The sequence below is a fragment of the Psammomys obesus genome, unplaced genomic scaffold (assembly GCF_907164565.1).
Source record: "Psammomys obesus unplaced genomic scaffold, mPsaObe1.curated_primary_1811, whole genome shotgun sequence".
Lineage (NCBI taxonomy): Eukaryota > Metazoa > Chordata > Mammalia > Rodentia > Muridae > Psammomys > Psammomys obesus.
Window position 1 is genome coordinate 14,700,267 of NW_026585580.1, and position 27,047 is coordinate 14,727,313.

At 45.5% G+C, this 27,047-nt stretch overlaps 3 protein-coding genes across 5 annotated transcripts in view; 1 reads left to right on the top strand and 2 right to left on the bottom strand.

Moving 5' to 3' along the window:
• Positions 1-848: 848 nt before the first annotated feature.
• LOC129676620 (cytochrome c oxidase assembly factor 5) lies at positions 849-11,952 on the bottom strand. The gene is made up of 3 exons (XM_055607061.1): positions 11,707-11,952; positions 10,153-10,236; positions 849-4,376 (listed from the first exon to the last, which is right to left on the bottom strand). Exons 1-3 carry the CDS (start codon positions 11,911-11,913, stop codon positions 4,335-4,337), a joined length of 333 nt encoding a protein of 110 aa, XP_055463036.1. The 5' UTR covers positions 11,914-11,952; the 3' UTR covers positions 849-4,334.
• Positions 11,953-12,011: 59 nt separating this feature from the next.
• On the top strand, positions 12,012-19,771 carry Unc50 (unc-50 inner nuclear membrane RNA binding protein). Its single transcript, XM_055607098.1, has 6 exons — positions 12,012-12,335; positions 13,112-13,395; positions 14,342-14,462; positions 17,982-18,121; positions 18,216-18,317; positions 19,460-19,771. Exons 2-6 carry the CDS (start codon positions 13,116-13,118, stop codon positions 19,594-19,596), a joined length of 780 nt encoding a protein of 259 aa, XP_055463073.1. The 5' UTR covers positions 12,012-12,335; positions 13,112-13,115; the 3' UTR covers positions 19,597-19,771.
• Positions 19,772-20,025: 254 nt separating this feature from the next.
• Mgat4a (alpha-1,3-mannosyl-glycoprotein 4-beta-N-acetylglucosaminyltransferase A) overlaps positions 20,026-27,047 on the bottom strand; it is an 80,572-nt gene continuing 73,550 nt past the window's right edge. For 2 of the 3 annotated variants that reach the window (XM_055607086.1, XM_055607072.1), the window contains exons 14-16: positions 26,479-26,545; positions 25,081-25,193; positions 20,026-24,938 (exon numbers count right to left, since the gene is read on the bottom strand). In XM_055607086.1, the coding sequence (XP_055463061.1) occupies positions 24,912-24,938; positions 25,081-25,193; positions 26,479-26,545 (207 nt within the window). In that variant the 3' untranslated portion in view covers positions 20,026-24,911. The remainder of the gene's footprint in view (positions 24,939-25,080; positions 25,194-26,478; positions 26,546-27,047) is intronic. The other variant, XR_008720097.1, reaches the window with a different exon arrangement.

Consider the following 27,047-nt stretch of genomic DNA (forward strand, 5'->3'; position numbering starts at 1 on the left):
GCTCAGCCTGCCTTCTGGTAGACCCAGGTACTGCACTCCCCACGTGGGCTGGGGTTCCCCATTAATCACAGGGAAGAAAATGCCCTGTGTGTGGCTCTTAGGGAGGCATTTTGTCAACTGAGGTGCCCTCCCTTCTGACTTTAGCTTGTGTCAAGCTGAGGAAACACTAGGCACCACACTATCTCAGAAACATGAGGCGTGCTGGAGGCCAGGACGATGGCAGCATGACTTCAGAGTCCCGTAATGGCACCAAACATTCTCCTTTCCTCTACACTGGTTATATTTAATAATGAAAACTAATTATTTAAACCCATCTCTCAAAGAAAAATCTTAAAAGGAAGTTTAGAAAACTGGGTCAAAGGGATGAATCTGTAGGTATGTGTGCTTGACCCCAGGCATGAAGGCCTGCACTGGAGTCAGGGGCCTGTGTGGTGAAAGGAAAGGCCTGATTCCTACAGTTTGTCCTCTGACCTCCACATGTGTGTGGCTGCGTGGATATGTACAACCCAACCCCTGCCCCCTGCAAAATTAAATGTAAAAAAGTTGACAGAGGCCTATCATCAAAGAACAAGATGCGCAGGAACAAACAATCTAAATGGAGGGATCTAAACACTGAAAATTTCACACTTTGCTGTGGTTTCACACCAATAAATGTATCCTGTGGACTGGAGGAGCTACCCACGTTCAGGCATCAGGTGCTTGGGAGGCTAAATGCCTCCCCTGTTCCAATGGGAACAGCACTTTTCTCTTTTTATAGAAAAAGCAAAGAAACAAACTATCCTGAAATACGGACTCCCAAAGAGCGTTCCATATACCCCAAATAATCTTGAAAAAGAACAAAAATGAACTCATTTTTCTGATTTCATATTTTATTATAATGCTCCAGTAATCAAAACAGTGACAAGAGAGACAGAAGCCAAAAAAGATACTGGAGCTGAGTATGTTTTCCACATGTGAAGAATAGAAAGTCAGACCCTTTCATCACACACAAAGATTAATTCAAAATGGATCAAAGAGCAGAGCTAAGAGCTAAAACTAAAATTCCCCATAGCAAGCTATAATTAGCTTCCCTGGGTGAGACAATGTTTTTTGTGGATATGACTACCAAAAACTCACCCAGAGCCAACAACCCACTATTAATAGGCAGAGGACCTAAAAAGAGTTCTTCACACACTACTTAAAGGCCAACAAGCGTAGAGAGCACGTGATATCACTAATCAGGAAACTATAAAGCAGACCCACTGGTCAATGTTCACACCCATTAGAATGGCCACTAAAACTAACAACTACAGTGACAAGGACATGTTACAATCTTTGTGCACCGCTGACAGGAACATAAAATAGTGTGGCTACTGTGGGAACTATGGCAGTGCCTCAAAATAAAAATAGAATTACGGCACAGCACAGACAATCTGCTGGGTGTATGCTAAAACTGAAAGCAGGGACCAGTGGTATTTGTATATACATGTTCACAGCGTAGTCAGGAGCTCAGAAGTGGAAACAACTAAGGTCTCCACTGCTGGGAAAGTAGGTAACAAGATAGTGTACACACAGGCGCACACACACACACTCACACACACACTCACACACACACAGACATGTTCACAGCATAGTCAGGAGCTCAGAAGTGGAAACAACTGAGGTCTCCACTGCTGGGTAAGTAGGTAACAACACACACACACACACACACACACGCACACACACACACATGCATGCACATGCACACACAGACATGGAAGTACTACTGGGCCTTCCAAAGGAAGGGAACTCTGATACATGATACACCATGGCTGACCCTTAAGGTCAGCTATGCGCAGCAAGCCAATCCCCATCCCATCTCTCAAAGAAAGAAACAAGCAAACACATTAAGATTCCATCTATACTAGGCACTTAGGTAATCAAGTTCAGAAACAGGAAATGGAACCGAGAAGAGAGCGCGCCAAGGACAGGGCAGGGAGGGATGATGACCGACAGTGGCTGGGAGTTATTTGATGTGCACACTTTACATTTTGAAAGATGAAGAACTGTGCTGCAGGCTGACTGCATACAACACTACAGAGCTATCTGCTGTGCGATGCTGTTTTATTATTCTAGTTAATAGATTTTAAACATGGCTACGAATAAAGGTGTATGAAATTATTTTGAAAGCAAGCACAGGCCTACAGTAAGAGGTAAAGTTTAAAAACTCTTCAATGAAGATGTAAGAGTAAGTTTCTGTAAGTTTGGGTTAGGAATGGTTTCTTAGGCACACTGAAAAAGAAAAAAAGACTGTTATTTTCCAGTATTAAAACTGCTCTTCAAGCCAAGCATGGTGGCCTCTGTCTTTTGGAAAGTGAAGCAGTCAACTGCTAGCTGTACGTTCAAGACTTCACTGGGAGTTCCAGGCTAGTCTGGGCTAAGACCAGGTCTCAAAAACACAAAAAGGCAACTTATAAAAATAAAAGTCAAAACATTGAAAAGGGAAAACCAGAAGTTGAGGGGAAAAAAATGCCACTTTAAAAAAACTAGTATCAACAATAGTAAAAAATCTTACGGGGAAATTAAAAGATAACCCAAATGAAAACCAGACCAGAGACTGAAACATTGCCACAAAGGCAACATACGAAGGCCAGTGAGCATATGACAGTATGCTCAGGTTTTCAGACAGAGAGAAGCCAAGTCCAGGTCCCAGTCAGATGCCTCTTCCCCCAACGCAAGGTGCCTGCCACAGTGCTGCACTGTGGATCTGGCGCCTGGACCCCATGAGAGGAGGAATGGTGGCAAAAACCACTGTAGGAAATGATCCATTGGGGCTGTCCCACGACCCTGTGATTCCACGCTAAGGCCTGCATTAAGTGAAACACACTGAAGTTTTTCACAAATGTTCACATTAGTCAAAAGCCCCACATAGAAACAGCTCAGAGCTCATCAGCCGATGATGGAGACATGGCATGTGCCAACCGACTACTGGACGCTGTTTAGCAGCGAGTTACAGACTGGCTACATATGCACAAACCTTTAAACCTTGGTGCCAGAACTCAGAAAAGACCACGCTATATAACTCGACCTGACAGATCCAGAATAGAGAGACCAAGAACGCACTGCTCATGAGCGTGAGTCTGCTGACGTGATGGTAAGTGTTCTGGAAGGGGCAGTGGTGACTGCTGCATGGCTCTGAGTATTCTAAAATCACAGGATTGTAGAATGGAAAGTTCAGTTTTGAGATGTGAATTTCTCCACAGAGCTGTCTCCAAACAGACAGGAGTTTTCTACAAACACATTTTACAGTCTCTTATCAGAATTACTTTCAGTTAAAACGGAAGTGCTTGTGGAAAGTGTGGTCAGCGGTAGAGCTTCCTAGCCTGAGGTGGCATGGTCCTCCACAGTGCAGACATGCACCAAGTTTGGAACATCAGCGGAAGCACTGAAGGACGCACACTTTCACACTCCCAGTGGAGGCAGGACACAGGACAGGCCAAGGCGGTATCCTAGGAAATTCTCAGAGCTTCACAACTTTAAAACAGCAAGGTAACTGCACACCCTCACTGCATTAGCCCCAGTGAACCACAGAACGGTAAGGAAGCTGTGGTGACTCCCACTGTTTAATGCCAAAAAACAAAGTGGAAGCTTCCTTTCCTGATGACTCCCTACTGTGTTAAGTGATCAAAATAATGATTATAAACATTTCCGACCATTTCACCTCACTGACATTTGCTACCTAGAGCGATCATCTGCTGTTTCCATTTCCTGCAAATCCTCTTGTTTAGGGATGAGATGAGACTCGTCCGGCGTGAGGTGAGTGGAGTGGGCACAGACATGAGACCAGGACCTAGCCAAGATCACAGAGGCTGCAACAGGGGCACGTGACCCCAGAAAGACCCGAATCCTTCAGCAGGCTGCGGCTTGTGGGGCCACAGATCTTGCAGATGTGGACTCGGCCTGATATGAGCCCTTTATGAGGAGAGGGCTGGCCTAAAATTAAAACCAAGAAACAGAAGCAAGAGTTGGAAGAGCCTTGACAACAGGTTCTGTGTCACTGTTAATCACACTGTGGCCTCCGGGGTGCATGCACTGTGTGATCCGATTGAAGAGTCACCCTTGAACATGATCTTTCCGTTGGGCAGCTCCCAAAACACAGGAAGTTCTTATGCTTAGCCCATAGCTGTTGATTCCCATGTATCTTCTAGAAATGACTTCACACAACAGACTCACTCAGACACAACGTAAATGCATTTTCTCTAGTGTCCTTGGCAGGGCCCAGAAGTCAAGCAGCTATTGTGCTTCCTATTTTGGTTCTTTTCTGTGAAGGACCAGGAATCCTGGGTGATTTTCATCTTGCTTTCAACATAATGTCATCAATATCCTTTTCTTCCTCTGAATCTTGATCTGGTATCCAACTGAAAAGAAGCATACATACATTCAATCACATCTGGAATAATCTTCAAACACAGCTCTGGTAAGGGATGTCAGTAACTTTAGGCAAGAAGCAAAGTAGCTTCCAGAAAAATGAAACTTGGCTGAGCACGCAGCTGGCGCCTGCGGCCAGCGCTCAGGAGGCCAAGGCACGAAGACTGGGCACACAATGCCCAGGAGCTGCGCTGACGCAGTACCACACAAAGCGCAAAGCCCCGGCAGAAAAATCATGAAGGGACATTCAAAACGAAAATCCCCAGTTCTGCCTAAGGCCCAACAAAGACTTGCTCCTGTCAAACTGAAGCCACAGCTACCTTTTTGTTTCATGTATACCCATGTATGTTCTCACAAGCCTACCTCTGTAAATCCAAATGTACTTGAAATTTTAAAACAACTGGAGATACTAATGATGCACAACTAAGGAGTGAAAATCCTGGAGTTCTCTCCCTCTAGGCTGACCCCAAGTTCTTTGATTTAAGCTTCACATTGGAGCTGCTTCCTTAGGGTCAGCGCAGGAGAAAGGGTCTGAAGTGAGGGGAAGGCAGAATCTGAAAGTCAATGGAGCTGTTGAGAAGATCCGCAGGAAGAACTTACTTTGGAGCCAGGCCCTATCAGCTGCAGGAAGGAGTTACTTTGGAGGCAGGCCCTGTCGGGGAGCCCACAGCGGGGCAGACAGCCACGTACATGCACCGCATGGAACGCCTGCAAGCCTTGAATGTGAATACACAAATCATATATTTTTCTGTACTATGCATTGAACTCAAGGCCTTATACATGCCAGGCCAACACTCAACTACTGAGCCACATTCCAGTCCTCTTTTTATATACCCATTAAGCTGGTCCAGGCTGGTCTTGAACTCACTCTATAGCACAAGGCCTTAAACCTACTGTTTTCCTGCGTCTGTCTCCTCAAATAGCTGGCATCACCATCCTGCACCATTGGGTCTGACTGAGAGCTCTATTTTCAAAATCACAATCTTCAAACATGGGAATGCCATTGGGGTGGTGTGCAGGGTTAAGCAACCAGTCTCTTCATCACTGGGACTCATGCTGCTGCGAAAGCTCCATGGCTCACAGGCATGTCCCCGCCTCTCATGCCAACAGCTAAGTGTGGCATGATGCATGTCCAAAGACTCATGGTCATAAGTGTGAGAACCACGCTCTGCTCCAGGTCAAAGCGTAAGAAGGTCTGCCTCTTACTATCCACCAAATCACTGATATTTTAAGTTCAGAATTATTACAACTGCTCAGAAGAGGCCATGCCTGCCAGACAACCAGGTGGGCTGCCAGACCTTCTCAGCCCTCCCCAGACCCAACCCTCAGGGTCATCCCTTGCTCCGCAACAGAACACCAGCTGCGGCACCCCTGCCCCAATTCCAGGGCATACACCCCCCTAACCTCCCTCCCACTTGCCACTGCGTCCCAGCCTCTAACACCAGGAAGTACTCCCTGTGAGCGCATCAGCTGAGCAGGCCAGTAAAATAGGCAACACACAGCCACCATACTCTCTGGAAATCCAGGGAGGAAACAGAAATCAGGGAACCAAACACCACCCAAAGACAACCAGCAATCAGCACCTAGACCTACACTCATCCCAAGCCCAGACTCCGAGGCCAGCACACAATACCAGTCCAGTTATCCTACCACGGCAGGCCCTGAATATTCCAACAGAGCTGAAGCACAAGAAAAAGACCTTAAAACCAACTATATGAAGATTATAGAGATCTTTAGAGAGGAAATGAATAAACAAACCCTTAAAGAAAACCAAGAAGATACAAACAAATAGTTAAAGGAAACAAAACTTCTCAAGACCTGAAAATGGAATAAAGAAAACAAACTGAGTAAATTCTGGAAATAGAGAATTTAGGAATTTCAACAGGAACTACCATGGCAAGCTTCACCAACAGGATACAAGAGGTGGAAGAGAAATCAAGCATTGAAGATATGATAGAAGAAATGGATACATGGATGAAAATGTTAAATCTAAAAATGTGCTGACACAAAACATCCAGCAAATCTGAGACACTATCAAAAGACTAAACCTAAGAATAATAGGAATAGAAAGAGAAAAAGATTTGCAACTCAAAGGCCCAGAAAATAGTTTAAACAAAATCATAGAAGAAAATTTTCTTAACCTAAAGAAGGAGATGCCTATAAAGGTACAAGAAGCAAACAGAACACCACATAGATTGGTCCAGAAAAGTCCCCTCACCACATAAAAAAAACACTAACTATAGAGAACAAAGAATATTAAAAGCTGCAAGGGAAAAAGACCAAGTAACACATAAAGGCAGAACTATTAGAATTGTACCTGATTTCTCAGTGGAGACTCTAAAAGCCAGAAGGACCTAGACAAATGTGCTGCAGATTCGAAGAAACCACAGATGCCAGCCCACATTATTATACTCAGCAAAACTTTCAACCATCATAGATGGAGAAAACGAGATATTCTGTGACAAAGTCAGATTTAAACAATACCTTTCTACAAATACAGTCCAACATAAAAAAGGTAGAAAGAAAACTCCAACCTAAGGAAGTTAACTACACCCATGAAAATACAGCAAATAATCTCACATCAGCAAAACCAAAAGTTGGAAGACACACACACACACACACACACACACACACACACACACACACACACAGCAACCACCACCACCACCACCAAAGACAACAAAATAACAGGAATTCCTAGCACTCCAGGAGGCAGAAGCAGGCTGATTTCTGTGAGTTCAAAGTCAGCCTGGTCTACAAAGTGAGTCCAGGACAGCCAGGGCTACACAGAGAAACCCTGTCCCGAAACCCCTTATCCCCCCCCCCAAAAGAAATCATTGGTCATTGATATCTCTCAATATCAATGGTCTTGATTCCCCCCCAAAAGGACACTGATTAATAGAATGAATGTGAAAACAGGATCCCCCCTTCTGCATCCATGAAGCACATGTCAACATCCAGGGTAAACACTACCTTAGGGTAAAGGATTAGAAAAAGATATGGACCTAAGAAGGAAGCTGATGTAGCCATTTTAATATCTAACAAAATAGACTTTAAACCAAAACTAATCAAACATGATGGGGCAGGACAGTATATACTCATCAAAGGAAAAAAAAATCCACCAAGATGACAATGCAATTCTTTACATCTATGCCCCAAACACAAGGGCACCCAAGTTTGTAAAAGAGACATGACTACAGCTTAAACCACATATTGAACCTCACACACTGATAGTGGGAGGCTTCAAACCCAACTCTCACCAACAGACAGGCCATCCAGAGGAAAACTAAACAGAGAAATCCTGGAGCTAACAGACATTATAAACCAAATGGACCTAACAGATATTTATAGAACATTTCATCCAAACACTAAAAAATATACCTTCTTTTCAGCACCTCATGAAACTGTCTCCAAAGCTGACCACATACTTTGTCACAAAGCAAGTCCAACAGATACAAGAATACTGAAATAACTCCCCAAATCATATCAGACCACCATGGATTAATGGTGGATATCAACAACAACAGGAAGCTTACAAATTCACGGACCCTGAACAACACTCTTCTGAATGAAAAATGGGTCAAGACAGAAATAAAGACTTTCAATAATTGAACAAAAATGAATACACAGCATACCCAAACTTACACATGAAAGCAGTGTCATGAGAAAGAAGGTTTATAGCACTAAGTGCCTACATAAAACAAAAACAAAAAATAATAAAATAAACTTGGGGAGGCAGAGGCAGGTGGATCTCTGTGAGCTCAAGGCCAGCCTGGTCTACAAAGCAAGTCCAAGCCAGCTAAGGCTACACAGAGAAGCTGTTTCAAAAAGACAGAAAACAACAACAAAACAACCAAACAAACAAATGGAGAGCTCTCATACTAGCAACTTCACAGCACAGCTGAAAGCTCTAAAACAAAAAGCAAGCACATCTAAGAGGAGCAGATGCCAAGAAACAACCAAACAGAGGGCTGAAATCAACAAAACAAATCGAGAACAAGACCAAGAATCCATGAAACCAAGTGCTGGTTCCCTGAGAAAAATCAACAAGACAGACAAACCCTTAGCCAAACTAACTGAGAGATGGAAACAGTATCCAGATTAACAAAATCAGAAATGAAAAGGGGGGCATAACAACAGACACTGAATTAAGTCCAGAGAATCATAAGGATATACTTTAAGAACCTGTACTCCACCAAACTGGACCGTCTAAACGAAATGGATATTTTTCTCGGTAGATACCATTTACCAATGTCAAATCAAAATAAAAAAAAAAAATTTAAATACACCTATAACTTCTAGTGAAATAGAAGCAGTCAACCAAAAAAAGCCCAGGGCCAGATGGTTTTAGCACAGTTTACCAGACTTCCAAAAAAGAATTAGTATTCCTAAAATTTTCAAACCAGAAACATAAGGAATAGTGCCCAATTTATTTTATGAGGTCACCGTGATACCCAAACCACATAAAGACTCAAGAAAACTACAAGCTAATTTCCCTTATGAACATAGATGCAAAATTTCTCAAAAAAATACTCGTAAACCAAGAACACATCACAAAGATCATCAGCCATGATCAGGTAAGTTTCATCCCAGAGATGCAGGGATGGCTCAATATACGAGAAATCATTAAATGTAATCCACCAAATAAACAAACTGAGAAAAAAACAAAAACAAAAACATGAAAAGGCCTTTGATGAACTCCAACAAGTTCATGATGAAAGTTTTGAAGAGATTGGGGATACAAGGGACATCCTAAACACAATAAAAGTAACAAATATATAGCAAGTCAATAGCCAACATCAAATTCAATGGAAACTCAAAACAACTGCACTAAAATCAGAAACAAGACAAGGCTGTCTATTCTCTCCATATCTATTAAATAAAGTACTTGGCGTTTTAGCTAGATCAGTGATGACAACTGAAGGGGATGCAAACTGGAAAGGAAGAAATGACCTGAAAAATTCCACCGGGGAACTCCTACAACTGATACTTACTTTCAGAGAAGTAGTTGGATATAAGATCAACTCAAAAAAAAAAAAGGAGAGAGCCCTCCTATATACAAATGACAGACTGGGAAAGAAATGAGGGAAGCAATCCTTTCACAATAGCCTCAAATTATATAAAATATCTTGGTGTAACTCTAACCAAGCAAGTGAAAGACCTATATGACAATAACTTCAAGTCTTTGAAGAAAGAAATTGAAGAAGACATCAGAAGATGGAAAGCTCTCCCATGCTCACAGATCGGTAAGATTAACATAGTAGAAATAGCCATCCTACCAACAGCAATCTACAGATTCAATGCAATCCCAATCAAAATACCAACACAATTCCTTACAGACGACCCTCACAAGGAATGTTAGCAGAGTTCCAGGGACGAGTGATGTCATTTGGTGCCCTCATGCCACCATCCACCACTCTAAAAACAAATACACTTCCTCCTGGTTTATAAGACAGAAGTGCAAATACCATCCTTAGCCTTCCAGGCTTGTAATCACCAAATAACCCGAATTCATGATCCTCACTGTCAACTCCTTCCACTTATTCCTGCTGAGACTTCAGCCTCAGGCTTTCAGAAAACCCTGAGGGTCAGCCACTCTGTAGGATAATAAGGTTTGGGGCTTTTGTGACACTGCCTCCCATTTATCACTGGAGTCCCAACACTATAATCCAAAACATACCACTACAACCAATTTATGATTATTAAGTGGTTCATATTTAATTCTATATATAATTAACAAGCTTTTCAAAGTTGGTAATCACTTACCATTGATCTTTTACACTCAAAAAATGAATACTGCAAAGCTCTGCAGTGGCCTTCTTTCAAACACTGTCGTGGGGATTTTCCTTCCTATGAAATACAAAGCAATATGAGGATCTGGGAAATTGCCCCACAAAGCACAGGCCAACTGTTCTTTAAGGAGTTCTTTTTTAAAATAAAAGTTAATTTAAGAAAGTTCTTAATTCCTTCTTCAATAACCTTGGTAGTTAAAGAGAAACAAATGTGAAGATTATCAAGTCATTGAGTACCCCGAATCCCAGTTTTTAATTTAATTCTATGAGTGTGTGCCTGTATGTACAAATGTGTACCATGGAGGTCGGGAGAGGGCACCAGATCTCCTGGAACTGGAGTCAGATGACTGTGCACTGTCATATGGCTGCTGGGACCAAAACCAGGTCCTCAGTAAGAGCAACAGGTGCTCTTCACCACTGAGCCATCTATCTTTCCAGTCCCAGAGCGTGGCATTTTTAGAACACATCATTAAATGTTTGTATGAGCCTTCCTATGGATGAGAACTAAGAATTGGATGCCTTAAAATGAGAGCCTTTTAAGTGCTGGTACTAAACACTGTATGTAAATGGTAATGAGGGCCTAGAAAAATGGCTACGTGAACAGGCACTTGCTGTGAATAAGGGCTCCAGCACCCACAGAAAAAGCTGGGCATGGTGGCAGGAGCCTATAATCCCAGAACTGAGTAGTGGAGACAGGCAGATCTGGCTAGTCTTGTCAGTCATGTTCAGTGACACCTCAATCAAGTGGAGGAACTAGGGAGATGAGTCAGTGGGAAAGAGGGCTTGTTCTTCTGGGGTCAAGATCAGTAGGAGTGCTGCTGATAAAGGTGCTCGAGAAAACCCCGCTGAGGTCCCCCCTGGCAGTTTCAACTTTTCTGGCCTCCCTGGAGCCATAAAACCTTAGTACATCTATAAGAGATGGTTCTGAACCTTCTCCCCACCTCCCTCTCCTCACTTGGCCCGCTGGAACGTAAATTGTTACCATCTGAGTTCATACTTGCTACCCTGAGTTTCTCTGAGCCCCTACACTACCTCGACTGTCTCCCATGGCAACACATAAAATGAAGGCTTTTGTTGACTTCCTCCCAGAATGCAATGCAGTAGGCTTAAAATGGGTTAAAGACAAGCAAGGAGAAACTATGGCACGCCATAAGATTCTTCCACATTCTAGAAGCCAAGAAACCAAAAATCTCCATCACAGATCAAATCGCCATTTGGAGCAGGCACCGACCTCGGCAGCTTCCTTTGGACTGGGAGTCTCTGGTGGCGAGCGCCCAAAACTGAACAGAGTCCTGGCAATAGGGAATCACTTCTTGAACTGAGATGGCTTAATGTTTATACTAAAACCTAAGGTGGGAGATGCCTTAATGATCTCCCATTGGACACTAGAGAGAACTGGGGGTGACAGCTGGAGAGATCTGTCCAAAGTCAGGACTTGGTCCCGCGACCTCCACCCCGGGAGTGACCTCCACGACAGGCCAACATGGAGCCGCTGGCCCTCGCCGATTCTGCCACAGGGACGCGCTACCTGGAGCACACAGGCCGACTGCAGCAGACACGCACCCAGGTCCTCCTTCACGCCCGCGCACGGGCCGCCCTCCGGCTTGTCCTCGTAATACTGGGGCATGGCTGCGCCCGCCGCCCTCACCACACCAGATCGCGGTCTTCTGACGACGGAGGCCGCCCGCAACGGGCGTGAGGCCCGCCCACGGACGGGCTCAAGGGTAGGGGACATCCTCGACGATTTCCGGTAGGCCCGCAACAGGCCCGCGTAGCTCGAGGTTATGCGCGTGCGTAGCGGAAGTGTGTGTCGGTGACGTAAATGCGGGGCGCCGCAAGGGCGGGCTACGTCGCTGTAAGGGAAGTAGCCCCAGCGGAGGCTGGGCTCGGCTCCCGGGCGAAGGTGGCGTCTGTCCTGGGCCCCGGACGAGGCCGCGGCTGCCTTCAAGTGGGGCCTGCTGTGTGCGCGCGGGGTGCCGTTCGTGCTGACGGCCGTTTCCACGGACAGCTCGCGGTGGCGCCTCTGCGGCCGGGCTAGGGAGAGGCCGGCGGCCGGCAGCTCGAGCCCCAGGTCCGCCGTGGAGCTGCTGGGTAAAAGCAAAGACGCCCGTTTACGTTGGATTCGCAGAAACAGAACCGTTTTTGGATTCTAAGCAGGTCTGGAATTCTGCACGGGAGACACACACCCTGAAACCTTGTCGATGCTTGTTCATAGCTCAAATGTCACCGGGCTGTCTGTTTTTAGTCGACAGCGGACCTTGCAGGTTGAGAGAGCTGCGGGGCGGGATGGGGCGCAGCGGGGTGCTGGAACCTGTGGAAAAGGAGGTGGGGCGGCCTCCAGCGCGCGTTTAGTTTCCGACTAGTTGCACTGGACCATCCGCGCTGTTATTCGCCCTGCCCGGGTAGTCTAGGAGTAAAACCACCAATGATTGGCATTTGCTTTGTTTTTATGTCACATTCTGACTAACCGGGAGCTTGCTGGCCATCGCCGATAGACTTGTATGAATAAGCTGTGTGTCTTAGCTTTACAGTAACCTTGCTTTTAGCGTAAACAAGATTTTGTTTTAAATCTTGGTCATTAAAAACATGGAATTTTGAGCCAGCTTTCCAGTCATTGTGCCATGTCTGTCATTTCACACCCCTGTGCTGCTTTTTCCTCATCCTCCACTGTCAGTGGTTAGCTAGTCAAAGGCTTGATTGAGGTGGAGGTTAGGAAGCCATGGACTCGAGATAAATAGTTTCAGGTGGTGCAGAAGAGTGTGGCGCTGCCCTTGGCCGAAGTGCAACTAACACTTGGCCACCCCTAAACACAAAGCCCCAGAACCACCTCCATTGCTTCTGGTTGCGGGAGAAAATGTCACAGCTCTGAAGAGAAGTACTTAGTAGCTGAACAGTTCTTAAGATTACATCTAAGAGAAATGTTTTTATTCCAGGAAGATGCTACCAAGTACTTTGGTGAGTTCTTCAATGCACGGGAACGGAGTCCTGAATTCCAGGGATGCTGCAAGGCACACAGCTGGAGCCAAACGTTACAAGTACCTCAGAAGGCTTTTTCGATTTCGGCAGATGGACTTTGAGTTTGCCGCATGGCAGATGCTCTACCTGTTCACTTCCCCACAGAGGGTTTATAGAAACTTTCATTACCGGAAACAAACAAAGGATCAGTGGGCCAGAGATGACCCCGCTTTCTTGGTCCTCTTAAGTGTCTGGCTCTGTGGTAAGTGTGCATTAGTTCACAAGCAGCATGCTTGGAAAAACGGATTGGGTATTTCAGAGGAAGCTTTATTTGGAGTATCTTTTGTGATAATGTATAATGCATTATAATTTTGGTGTATTTGAAGCTGTGGGGGTTTGCTTGTTTGTTTATTTGTTTCTAAAACCTTAGAAAGCTGGCAAGAAAGAGTGTTTTTCCTCCTAGGTCAGGCTGTAACACGTACTAGGGTAAACTGCTGTATGGGATATTGAGAAGTACAGGACAGGATTCATTCCAGAGCTGTTGTCTCCTTCTATTTGAAACAGCTTCTAGATGTATAGCTGAGGCTGGCCTTGAATTCAAGATCCTTGTATGCCACCACACACTCAACTGACTTTTTTTTTTTTTCCTAATATGATCCAGTACCCACATGTGTGCAAAGAAATGTTAGGGTGGAGAAATTGCATTTCTTAATGAGGCAAATCTGTGTGGCTGGAGGTTGTTGAGTTTTTTTAATTTTGTTTTTTTGTCAGAGGGAAGGGCAGGGGTTAGTAGGACCAGGAAAAGAAACCAGGAACTTACACTACCAAGCAGGTGTTCTACCACAGAGCTGGAAGTAAGGGTTTCAGAGTAAGCGTTCTGGAAGTACTGATTTGAACTTGAGAAAGCAGTTTTAAGTTCTCCAGTACATTAAGGAAAAACTCCAGTCAACAATAGAATATTGCAGGATGTAGGGCTTTTTACGTTGCAAGCCTCTGTACAGGTGTTCTGAGTGCCCTGCGTCATGGTGACCTTCCCATGAAGCCTGTTTCTTTATATGCACTCAAAGGCGGAGTTTATTTCTACATCAGTTGCATGTAACTTGTCTTCAGGGTTCATTGTGTGTACCACCACTACGCTGTGGGCACATGGGTGGGACTATATCTTTACTCTAGAGACCAGCAGTGACTCTCCTACTTCTTTATTTCAGTGTCCACCATAGGATTTGGCTTTGTGCTGGACATGGGATTTTTTGAGACAATAAAGCTGCTCCTGTGGGTTGTATTCATAGATTGTGTAGGTGTTGGTCTTCTGATATCAACTCTAATGTGGTAAGTACCATAATATGTTTTTTTTATGTACTGTTGGGGCTCTGTTTAATTTGAGGGTAGCTAATGGACATTGAAGCCAAGACAGAGTACCTGAAGTGATCAGATTGACTGCCAGGATTATTGTAATTTTCCTCCTGTGTCTGTCCTAGATCAGAAGATACTTTAATGTGTGCTTATTGTCATGGAGGCAAATCCCAGTGTGGCCTCAGCCTGTTTTTTCATGATATTATATGTGATTCTGCCTGGGTCTGGGAAGCTTGTTGTCTCCATTTGTCAGTGGATACCATTTCCAGATGCGCAAGTGCTTTGGCAGTGTTTCGATCCATTGAGATCTAGAGGGGTAGGGTAGCCCTTGGACTTTCACTTTGACTCTTTGGCACTAAGTCAAGTGTGCTTGAAAAGGGTCTGTGTTTAGTGTGGTTCCTTCCTGCTGAGAAAGGACATATAGAGGTCTTCAAAGGCCCTCAGCCTGCTTCTGTCTGGGGTTGAGTGAACAACAGTAGTTGGCAAGTAGACTAGATCTGGTGTTGAGCTTCCCATTTCTCTCATGGGGAATGCTCCTGTGCGATTGGCTTCCTGAGCAAAGGGTAGTGGATGTAACCTTATGTACAGGGTGAGGATTGAGTGGGAAGCAGAGACCATTTTAGGCTGAGACAGAGGCCCACATGCTAGCAGTTTCTGTAGTCTCCTTTATAAACTGAGCTGTTTCATCAGGTGGTTTTCGGGGTAGTGGGATGAGAGGCCCATGGTACCTAGGGGAGGGTCCAGCATATGGTAGCTGTTATTGTTTTAGACAAAAATGCCAAGGCCATAACCTCTGGTGGGACCAGGCTTTTATTCTCCTCTCTAACTTTTGACCAGTACAGTACAGTTTTGTGGGTACTGAATAGTTGATAAACGCTGTTATGTGTCATTAATCTAAGTCTCTAAAACCTGAGCCAAGGTTAATACTACTTATATAAGTCAAATTCTCATTGTGCAGCAGCGTGTGGGAAAATAGGAAAAGCTTCCAAGAACAAGTTGTTGCAGATGTCCGCCATGAGTGCAGTGGTCTGGATGGCCACAGAGCAAGGCCTGGAGGTGATTGCTGTTGGCTTTTTTCTTTCCTGTAGTTTAATCAAGTAGGAAATGGCTCACTGTGCCATTTGTGAGAACACAGGTGTCATGAACTTGTGAGGAGCTGGGAGTAGAAATAATGACATCCCCCCCCCAAAAAAAACATCCCAGAAGTGCCATAGGAACCAACATAAGGCCATGTTTTGGGGTGCTATGAGAGTCTTGATTCCTGTTCCAGAATTTACAGCTGCAGAAGCCTGCTTATGTGCAGTAGCAAGCCAGGTCTGAGGACAGGTAACACTAAATGGCTACAAAGAACTGAGACTAGAAAATGGCTTTGATGGAATTCAGAAAAAGGGGGAAAAAAAAAAGGCTACTATGTTCATGTCTACAAGTGTGGGTTGGAAGGTAGAAGAGAAATGGAGAGTGCGGAGGCCAAGAACAAAAGCACTTCAAATTCACTGTGGAAAAAGTCTTCAGTATGGCAGTGAAGGAAGGGGTAGACGAGGGGAAGCCAGGCACAATCACGGGGCTCACGTGAGAGAAGGGGGTGCGCAGAATGGTGCGGGGAGTATAGGATGAAGAGAGGATGCAGAGCTGCTTATGCTGACAGGAAGTGCTGACAGGGAAGTTGTGGGTTTGAGGACTGCTGGGTGCAGGAGAGGTGGTATGTGTTGGCCCCGCTGAGTCAGGAGCTGGTGGGTGCCTACTGCAGGTGAGCGCAGAGGCAGGGGGACTGCCAGCCCACAGACGGAAGTCTGCCTGAGATGTGGCCGTCGTGGAGTGGGGAGAGACGCCAGTGAGTTGCCTTGGGTTCTCTAGGAACGAATGTCTTGTCCGTGTAAGGGTGTGTACAGGGAAAGCAGGAGGGCAGCGACGACAGAAAAGGGCTTCTGGGGCGTGGACTGCAGGCTCCCTACAATTCCTTTATCGTTCTTGTTAATTTTATGATTTAGGGAGTTCTCAGTATAAGGTAATTAGAGTTTCTGTCTCAAACATTTACAGCTTACTGGTGTTGGGAAGTCATAGCTCTAAGTCCTATTTTATAAGTCCTCTTATAAGATGTCCAGGGCCCCGTGCTGTGAGCATTAGAACTTCTTGTTTCTGTTTTCATAGCCACAGTCCAACCTCCATCACCCCTACTTAGCTTCTGCTGGCCATGATTCCATTTCCTGTTACTTTGAAGCCAGGTTTGTTTGTTTGTTTGTTTGTTTATCTTTCATATATGCCATTTGTGGGTTGGTCATTCTGTCCCTGGCTTTTTTCACTTAATTTTGTAAGATTGCATGGCAGGTTAGTTCAAACAGTGTTTGGTGAGTTCTAGTTTGTCCAAGTGAAACACTATTGTTTTGGCTTTTTGATAACTAAGTATATACTGTTTATTATATTCTGCCAAGCTTTCTTGATTTAGTCTGTTTGTCTTGTTTGTGTGCTTTTTAAAACATGGTCTCAAGCTAAAGTCCAGGCTAGCCTAGTACCAAGTAGCCCAAGCAGCCTTTAAAGTAAAAAATGCCCCGCCTCGACTGCCTGCGAGCTGGAATTAGAGGCAGGCACCACCACAACGTGGCCCTGGTTTCTGCATTTGATATGTAAGATATTAAAGTACAGTAACACTGGCTCAGTAGGTAGACACTTGCCCAGTTTAACCCCCAGGATTCACCTGTGGACCTAACTCCACAAAGCTGCCCTCAGACAGCATGCTTTGGCGCCTGCCCCCGTAAATAAATGTAACAATAAAAGAATCGTTTAAAATCTCGTGACATAAAGGACATTGATTTCCACAGATGTAAGTTGAAGAACGGTGGTGGAAGCGTGCATACACGTCATTCTGTCTGTCTGTACCACTTGCCATCTCTGTTTCCTCCTATTTCTCTCACCTTGTCTGTGACTTTCTGGCATCTGGCTTCATGCCAGATCTCTTACTCCTGCTGGCCTCACCAGCAGCCAATGGCGGTGCATCTTGTTACCTCCACTGCTACTTTAGTGGCAGGCTGTGGTCAATCCTCCTCTGTAGATTGTGCCACAAGGAGACCCTGTCAAAAACCTCAGTCAGACAGACATTTCTTGCATCTTCACGGTGCTTTTTTTTAATGCATAAAAGATAAGCTTGAAGTCACAAAGTAGCCATGGGCACCCTAAGAGCAAGCCCTGCATTTCCATCTGACGTTCTCCCTGCCCTGCTCCTTGCTTCTTACAGGCACATAGCTCCTCAGCTGTGCCAGGCACCATCACTGCCCTGGGTCTTCACCTAGCTGCTGCGATTTAAAATCACACCTAAGGTGTGCAGTCTCCATGCTCGACGTCATAGTCTCACGTCAGACTTCTCCCCTACAGGGGAGGCAGAGACATTGGCCTGTTCCACTGATTGCTCCATCTCTAAGACGTCAGTAACTGTCGCACCCAGAAGGTGGCTGGTACTGAGAACTAGTCTGCCATGCAAGAAGGGTTCATTTTGCTCTGCAGGTTCATCTCCAACAAGTATCTGGTGAAGCGCCAGAGCAGAGACTACGATGTGGAGTGGGGCTACGCCTTCGACGTGCATCTGAACGCCTTTTACCCGCTCCTGGTCATCCTGCATTTTATCCAGCTCTTCTTCATCAACCGTAAGCATTTGTTTCTCAGATAGTCTGAGTTCTTACCGCTCTATCCGTCTGTACCTCTCGTGAATGCTTTTTTTTTTTTTTTTTTTCCTGGCAGATGTTATCCTTACAGATACATTTATTGGATATTTAGTTGGAAATACTTTGTGGTTGATTGCTGTTGGCTATTATATCTACGTAACCTTCCTGGGATACAGTGGTAAGTTTTGGTGTTTGAGAACAGAACAGGGAAGGGTGGAGTGGATTTACAGTGCACTGACAGACTGTCTAAGGTATTCTTACAATTACACAGGTGTGTCGCTTTCAGCGTGCCCACTGTCCAGAAGTAGTGTAGCCCAGGTGCTGTGTAACATTTGTTACAGCTCCTTGACTAGTTTCTGGGGTGGATTCAGGTTCAGTAGCATTAACCAAAGGGTGGAGAGGGGAGGCACCGGGTTACAGGCCCTCAGGTAGTTACATTTCTTCTGAGATGATCCCAGATGAGACCACGTTGGCAAACTTACTGCTAAATCTTGTAGGTTCTGTTTCCTAGTGTGAATGAAGATGGTCTTAGGCTGTTTGTTTAGGAGATGACCTCAGACTGGGAGTGTAGCTCAGTAGAAAACCTGCTAACTGTGTGCAAGGACCTGCTCACACACACACACCCAGCCCCCATTGCTAAGGTTTAGAGAGCTTCAGATTGAGCTCACAGAATGTCCAGAGAGCTTTCAGCTCTTTGCTGCTTCTGATGAGATGACTGGGACCTGACTGTAAACACAAGCAGCTCTTGCCTTCCCCCATGACCAGGCTCCTGGGGAACACTTGACTTTCCAGTTGCCTTCTTTGGGTGAAGGGTTTTCTAGTAAATTTCTTGGATCTTGAAAGTATTGTGATCCATGGCAGCAAGACGCTGCTTCTCTCAGTGGCCTTGTGGATGCCCTGCCGAGGGCTGTTGAGGTTAGCAGTGTCTGTGTGGGAACTGCGTGAGAGAGATGCTTGGGCACTAACTAAGCAGTAACAAGCAGCTCAGTGCCGTAGTTCTCCCCCAGGGGCTGGGGGTTGCTTGATACACCTCAGACTGAGGTGTACTGCTTTCTGGGCCGGAAACACTCAGATGGCTAGAAGAGATTGTGTCCCGTGTGTACCAGTATCTATGGATGAAAATACCATGAGACCCCTTGCATGCTGACTAGACATTTCTGCGGCCTTTGTCTAGATAGCTGTTCATTCAGCCCTCTGCCCTAAATGAGGTGTACATACAGAGCTGCAAGTGACAGCATGGTCCTACGCCAGTGTGCTGAAGATTCAAGAGCCAGCCTTCAGCATGTCCTCTTGTCAGTCATGACTTTGCTTCTTTTCCAGCACTGCCGTTTCTGAAAAATACAGTCATCCTGCTCTATCCATTTGCGCCTCTCACTGTGCTGTACGGGCTGTCGCTGGCGCTGGGCTGGAACTTCACCCACACACTGTGTTCCTTCTACAAGTACAGAGTGAAATGACAGTGGCAGCGTTCTAGCCAAACTGTCTGCTGTTGGGAAGGGACAAGCTCTTGTAAATCTGTAAATATCTTAAAGATGGAACGTTTACGAATTTGAGGTGATCTTAACACTATTGTCTAGACCATTCCTTAAAACTAATTAAATGTACATTTCTAATAAATATTTTTAAACTAAAGCATGTAACTGTTTATTACTTTCACCTGACACTTGTTGGCAAGATGTACAGTCTGGCCCATTTTGAAAGAACATTTACATACACACACAGTCCCCAGGGGCTACTCCCACTTGAAAATTACATATGGCAGTGAATTACCTGAACAGATGACAGCCACTGTCTTACCAGGATGGCATTTTCCCTTTTTAAGGAATGAAGAGGGGAAAAACAGATTAACACCATAGTAATAGTGCTACAAAAATTCCGTGCACTCATTTGGTTTGAGCCATTTTTATTAGAAGGAATCTTGATTCAACATGGCTTTTCAAACTTCTTTATTTCAAATACACATGGACAGTTGTAGCACAGAGACAGTTATGAAAGGCACAGTCGACAGGACATTATTCGGTTTCAATTATAGCAGCAAACTTTAAAATAAATAATCTGCCTTTAAAAATCCAACAGGTACCTCAGTATTACTGCAGCTATTAACTTTTCAGCCATGAAGACACTGTGAGCAAAGTATGTACAGAAGAAAAAAAACCTGGTACAACCTAGCAAAGAGACCCCCCATGCAAAGGCGGCCTTCTGAGAGTGTGCTCCAGCTAAGGAGACTTGAGGCTTAGTGGACTCTTGACTACGCTGAGAAGAACCTGCTGGCAGCACTGGGCCATACTGTCCCAGCAGCCCCTCATAAGGCTCAGAATGCGCTTCGGGTGGTTTTTACACCCTAGCCGAGCATTTCCAGTAAAGAATGGAATACTAAGCAAGCTATAAAGCCTCTACCCTTTCTTTCTGGGGCCAAGGGCCAATGACTAGTTCACCAGTACTTGGAGCAGCTGTAGGAAGCGGCGTCCTCAGCACCCACAGCATTTACCTGTCCCCACAACCAACCAGCGAGGTCTGAACAGCTGGAGTCCTGCTGCCTGCACCCACCTCAGCGGGAGCGGCTCCTGCGCAATGTTGGCCTTCCCTGCTCAGGTCACTGTCTGTCTGCTGCTGTCCACACGGTGTCGTGCTGCTGCTGCCTGCCCTCACACGTGCTTTTGTAGGTCGTGCAAAAACTGGAAAGGGGAGCATTTCAGAAACAAAGCTCATTTAGCTACTGAAGGTACAGGGGCACGGGTAACAAGATCTGTGGTTGGTTTGTTTTTTCTCTTTGTAAAAGACTGGTCATCTTTTTAGCAATTTTATGTTCACATGCATTAAACTGAGCATATAAATGAGCATAGCATAGATCTGTTAAGATTAATCATTTAAATCCGCACAACTATCAAAGTGTAAATTTAACAAGCTATAATTGTTGCTATATAGCTCAGGAATGCCCTTTGTAGAAAATATTGCCCCGGGACTGAAGATCCCTTACTCTATGAAGATGAGGACAACAGAACGCTGTGGGACCTGATGGTGTTTAACCTCCAAATTCCTTCTCTTCAGTTGTTTTCCTTCAAGGCTATGGCAGTATGCTTAAAAAAAAAAAAAAATGAGTGAATAAACGATTTATCAATTAATGGGTTCGAAGCAGAGGTATTGTGGAAAACATCTAAATACAAAACCTTGGTTGGTACATACAGGGTTTGAGCTGTGAACTAGCTGTTGAGCTAGATACTCAACTAAGTGATTAAAAAAAGGATGCCTGTCACAGCCTACGCTCCAGCAGGTATGTTCAGCCTGTGGCCCAGGACAGCAGTGAATGGCACAATGCAAAACTGTAAACTTACTAAAAGCTTCTTAACGTTTTTCATGTAACTGGATTGTGTGGCTCTCGAGAATGACAGCGCCATGCCACACTGTCAGAAGGCTGGACACGCTTGCAGGTGCACATAAAGGCGGGAAGTTCTTTCCAATCTGACCTAAAATACCACTGTTATCCTTTCAAGTACTTCTGGCAGGCCCTTAAGTCAGTAGAATTTAGCCTCATCTAGGAGGAAAAGGTGCCTGTACCTCCACATCCTGACGGGTGTTTTACAGAACAAAAACAAAGCAAGTCTGACTTACAGTCGAGATGGGTTGATAAAAATGTCAACAGCTGGACATGGTGACACCCAACACTTGAGGCAGAACTGGGAGAACAGGCAGTTCAAGGCCAACCTGGAGTGCAAGGGGAGACCCTGTCTTAAAACAAACAAACATGCAGGCAAGCCAGCCTGGAGACTGCTCAGGCCTGCCTGGACTCTTGCTTGTTAGGAAACTGCAGGCCTGGCCTCTTTCAGGACCACCCATCTGTCATGTCACTGCTGTGCATCAGAAGTCTGGCCAGGGCCCCGCTTACAAAGCTGCAGTGAAGGTGCTACGCGCCCATCCAAAGATGTCAGTTTCCAAGCCTGGCCAAGTGTGGCGTGATGCTGTCCTGTGGCAAAAAGGACTGCAGCTGCTAACAGCCTCCCCTCCGTGGGCTGGGCCACCTGCAGCCCTTCCTGGGTGGGCTTCGGCCAGCAGTGCTGTTCAGAATGCTGCTGCCGCCGGAACTTCCACCAGCCTGCCCTGGCTCACAAGATTGGGTCAGTCACCTACAAATCTCCCATTTGTTAGGTAGTAAGACATGATCATAGATCACAGCCACTGTTCTCAAGACACTCCTGCACGCCACAAATGCTCACTACTAACTGGAAGCACCTTCCTGGGCATACTTCTATAGAGCCACACTTTTCCTTGAGGGACAGCACTGTCAAGAACTTCAGTTCCCATGATTATGGAAGACTAAAAAGAATTCTAGTCTCCAACTTTCCCGACAGCTTTTGAAATAAGCAAACCTATTATTTCACTTGTAACCAATGCCTTCAAAAGCCACAGGGACCTTTGTTCAAATACACCCTAATGGATGGACACATATCTAGCCTACAAGCTAAGTCATCCATTTGCATTCACTCTTTCTCATGCTTTTCAATCAGACAGACCTCTAGAGGACACTATTGCAATGCATGCTGGGAAGAATAACACTAACATACAGCCAAGCAATCTTGGCCCTCTCACCAAAACACACACCTTCACCTGCACTACAACGAAGCCACAGATCTGCTTTCAACCACAGCAGCAGGCTGCATTGTTCCTCCTTTCTAGAATGCTCATGTTTATGCCCTGCACCATGCTGACAGCAGAACTGCCCTCCATGAGGAATGTCCCATCCTTCTGGGAGCCAGCATGGTGCCTGCTGAGCATCTGGAAGACTGCTAACATGGGCACACAACTCAACTTTTCACTTCATGTCAATAGATGTGTTTTGTGGCTTCTGCCGAGTCTGGCACTACTCAGAGTCCGGTTTATCTGAAATACCCACCAGATGCCAACCACGACCTATTTTCTAGATACAGTTAGTACTGCACTCGGCACTTTTTTCCATTCACTACTAGCGGGGAAGCAGCCGGCAGCCTCCAAGGTTCCGTGCGTACACCTTGCCGTTCTGAGCACTCTGGCCCCACCTCCTGCACCCCTCACCCTCACCAACCCCTGGCGCTGCCGGGGGCACTTCCTGCTTGGGACAAGCACATCTGCTTCCGATTGCCTGGTGCTGCCCTGGGCACAAGGTGGAGAGCAACCGACACTGCAGGGTCACATGGCCCTGTGCGGTGGAGGACTGCGGGCTGGCCCCCAGGGCTCGCAGCGTGTCAGGCACCAAGCACCACCACTAAGGAAAACGAGGCGCTGAGTATGCGTGCCCACACGTGCCACGAATGGCAGGCAAACAAAGCCAGGAGAGAAACATGAGCAGCCTGGCTAGCTAACTGGCTCAACCAGATGCCAAGTGTTGAAGGAAATGAGAGGGAAATTTACAAAACACCAAGAAAAACTTCAGCTGGGTTTTGACTTTCGGCACAGTAGTGTTTTTCTACGGTTTCCCAGTCAGAACATGCAAAATGGCTGTTGAGTGCTTGCTGTGTGTCCCACAGGCTGGGGCCATGGCTAGGCCTGCCCACAGCCCCAGGCCTCCACATCCGCTGACCATGCAGCCCCTGGATAGCCAGACAAGGCTGGCAACTCCTGTGGGAGTGAAAGCACTTTCGCCGACTGGTGCTAAGTGGCCCTGCCGCTGAGCCGGCGTGAGCACTCTGTGGACACGTTTACCTCCAAGCGCGTGACGGCGGAGCAAGCCATTCTGTGCAAGCAGACAAGCCCTGCTGTGGTCCTTCCCCGGAGCCCCGCATTACAGTTTCAGTTGTAAAATTATACCATCATGATTCACACAACAGCATTACCTAGAAAACACTGAACTCCAAAACCTAACAACAGTGAGAAGGGAGACAACGTGTTAACTACTGATTAAAGACAGATTAAAAAGGAAAGGAGTCTCATCCCCACACAGAGGAAACCCGAAGGGCTCTGTGTGGAGACGCGGGCAGGGGCCTCCCACCTGGACTCTTGACGGTCACACTGGTTTTCTGTGGCTACACACCATACACAGTACAGTAAAGCAACCCTCAAGAGGACATTGGTCTTTTCAAATCTTGGCTTTAGGATTGACAAATGCCTCTGAAAATATTTTGTTCAGAATTGCTGTGATTATAAAAGTACTTCAAGTTAAGAAACCCATCTCGAACCAATCTGTAATGGCAGTGCACTGGAAAAATGGTGTTGGCCTATAATGTCTGCACCTCCAAATAAAGACCTAGAAAGAGCTTAAACAGCCAGGGAAACGCTTCTTCAAAAACAGGTATTGATCCAAAACTTTACTGCACAAAAATATGTACTTCTTAAGTGTTTCTAATAAATTAACTCCATAACATCTTTATGTGTATTTATATATTTATATATATATATATATATATAATATCCCTGATCGTCTATAAAAGAGGGTCTATAATAGTAAAATAAATGAACTTCAAAAGTACCCCCTTCACAAAATGTATTTAACATTAGTTTTCTCAAATTTTAAGGAATGTAACAATATGTACAACTCTTGTGTATTAGTATAATACCAAAATAGTCCCAGTCACGCTAACAGGCTGTCCAAATTGTAAAATGCTTGTGTCAAGTTCAAATTGGAGGACAGCCTAGTTTCAAATGAATCAGTTATCCATGGGAGGAGTCCCTGTCTGAGCAGAAATGACAATCATCTCATCTACAGTAGGCTTCACGAGAGGTAGTGTTCAAGTCCAAACAGAAGAGGTCGTGCTAACTATTTTTAATCGAGTCACAGAAAAGGATGCGTTGGTTTCTTAGCAGGTCAATTGGTAGCTTTTTTAATATGAATCTGAAATACAAAATAATGAAATATTTGATAAAGCAGTTAATTCGCAATACCCAGAAGCCTTCATTTGCAAAATCAAAAGGCCATTTAAAAAAAAAAAAAAAAAAAGCAGTGAGGTAGCTTCAGCAACCTAATATATCCTTACCTCATTAAGAATGGCCCAAACAGCAGAGTTCTGAATAACTGAAAGTCGAAAGGCTGAAATGGGGTTTAGGCCGGGGTCCACCATTCCCTCTGCAACGCCATACTCAAATTTTCCTTCAAAACAGAGAGGTTTTCTGTTGTTAAAGAACTGTTGGGAGTCTGACTTAAGCGTGAAGAGCCACCAAAGCAAAGCATTTCTAGTAGACAGGAAACACCTCCGGTCTGTTTTTATGCAGCGGTCGAAGTCCCGCCAACTGGCGAGCTTGCTTTTAGAGACCTTGGAAGCAGCCTGTCTGAGCAGGCGCGCGCCTCTGCCCACGGTACAGCTACACGGCCTGGTGAGGACACGTTTAGTTTTACACGTTGTGTAAAAGACACATGTGTCTTTCCAAGGCTCCACTGAGAACAAACTTAGATGTGCCGCCTGCTCTATACAATCCCCATATACAACGCCACTGAAAATTAAGACGCTGGTTCACCTAATAGGTTATTGCTCTCCAGAATATATACAGAAAACAAAACACACACACACACACAAATCACCAAAAGCAAATTCCCCGACTAATGGCAAGTAAGCTGAACATAAAGACAAAGAAAAATGTTCAGTTCAGCATTCCTCAGCCACCAAGAAAACATAAATCCAAACTATACCAAGGGGCTGAAGAGAGCCCCGCTGGCAACCCCGTGACCACCCTGCCCACTGCGGTTAGTCACAATTAAGATCCCAGACTGTGGGCACCGGGAGGGACTTCTTTGTTGCTCTGCACGCTGGCAGGGCTCCCTTCCCGGGGTCTCGGTCTCCCTGCGGGAGGCTGGCTTCTGCCTGCTCAGACCTTTAGTCCACCGAAATAAATGTTCTCCGCCCCAAACCACACCCAGCAGGGGTCCGACAAACTGCCTACAGGCCAGCTGCTCCTTTCACCCCTGCTTTTAGACGGACAGGGAAACTCTGTTTGACAAAGTTCAATTCCGGCCCCCCTCCCACAGCTTATTCGGGACCCCTCTCTCCCTGGCTTTCCCCATTAAACGTCTAGCTGAACCCTGATGCCACTTACCATCCCTAAGACCCTCCAAGGCTCCCCAGGTGCCAGTCGGCGAGCGCCACAATGGAGGGTCAGAACCCCAGAGTGATGAGGACATGGAAGCGGTGAAGACCATCCAGGACAAGATGGCCAGAAAGAAGCAGCAAAGGAAGAGTCACTGTCACCGAGATAAAGGAGACAGAAAAAGCCAACAGCACAGGGACGCACCCTGGGTTCTGAAGCCCTGTCCGGTCAAGGGAACGTAACAGCCAGAGCGCCCTGGCGACTCTGTCAAACGCTTAATGGCTGAGAAGAATCTGAAGTGACTTTAGGACTCAGTCCAGGAAATAAGGGCCGTATTGCTAAGTAGACATTACCTATTCTGAAATAGCCATCTTGCAATCGTTTGTCTTTGGTTTCTTTGCTGATTTCCAAACTGTCGCTCTAAAATAAAAATAGAAGCAGCAACTGTATAAGTAATTATGCCTGTTTAAAACAGATTTAACTTTGTATAGAAAGCTGCATTTTTGGCACGCCTATGGGAAAAAAAAAGGCATCTCAGTGGAGAATTCTGAAAACTTGTCAGTAAGTTACTTCAGCCACGCTATCAATGGGCCAGAAAATGAGAAGACGGTATGTTAACAAAATCTAGGCATTCCTTACAGGCTGGGGAATTCACTCTGTACATTTCTCATCAGGCGCCCGGGTGTGCACCTGACACTGTGGGACTCAAAATACAGAGTGGCTACCCTGTGGCAGGATAGGGACTCTTTGCCTAGTGTCAACAAACAGCTGTGTTATTTTTCAGCAGAAAGCAAAACGAAGACTGGAGAGAAAACAAAGGGAACATTACTATCAGGTATTCAACACTTGAAACTTTGTCACCACCCACCATGAATGTCCCACACCTTATCAGAACTTCTGTTCATCTATTGAAAAAAACCTC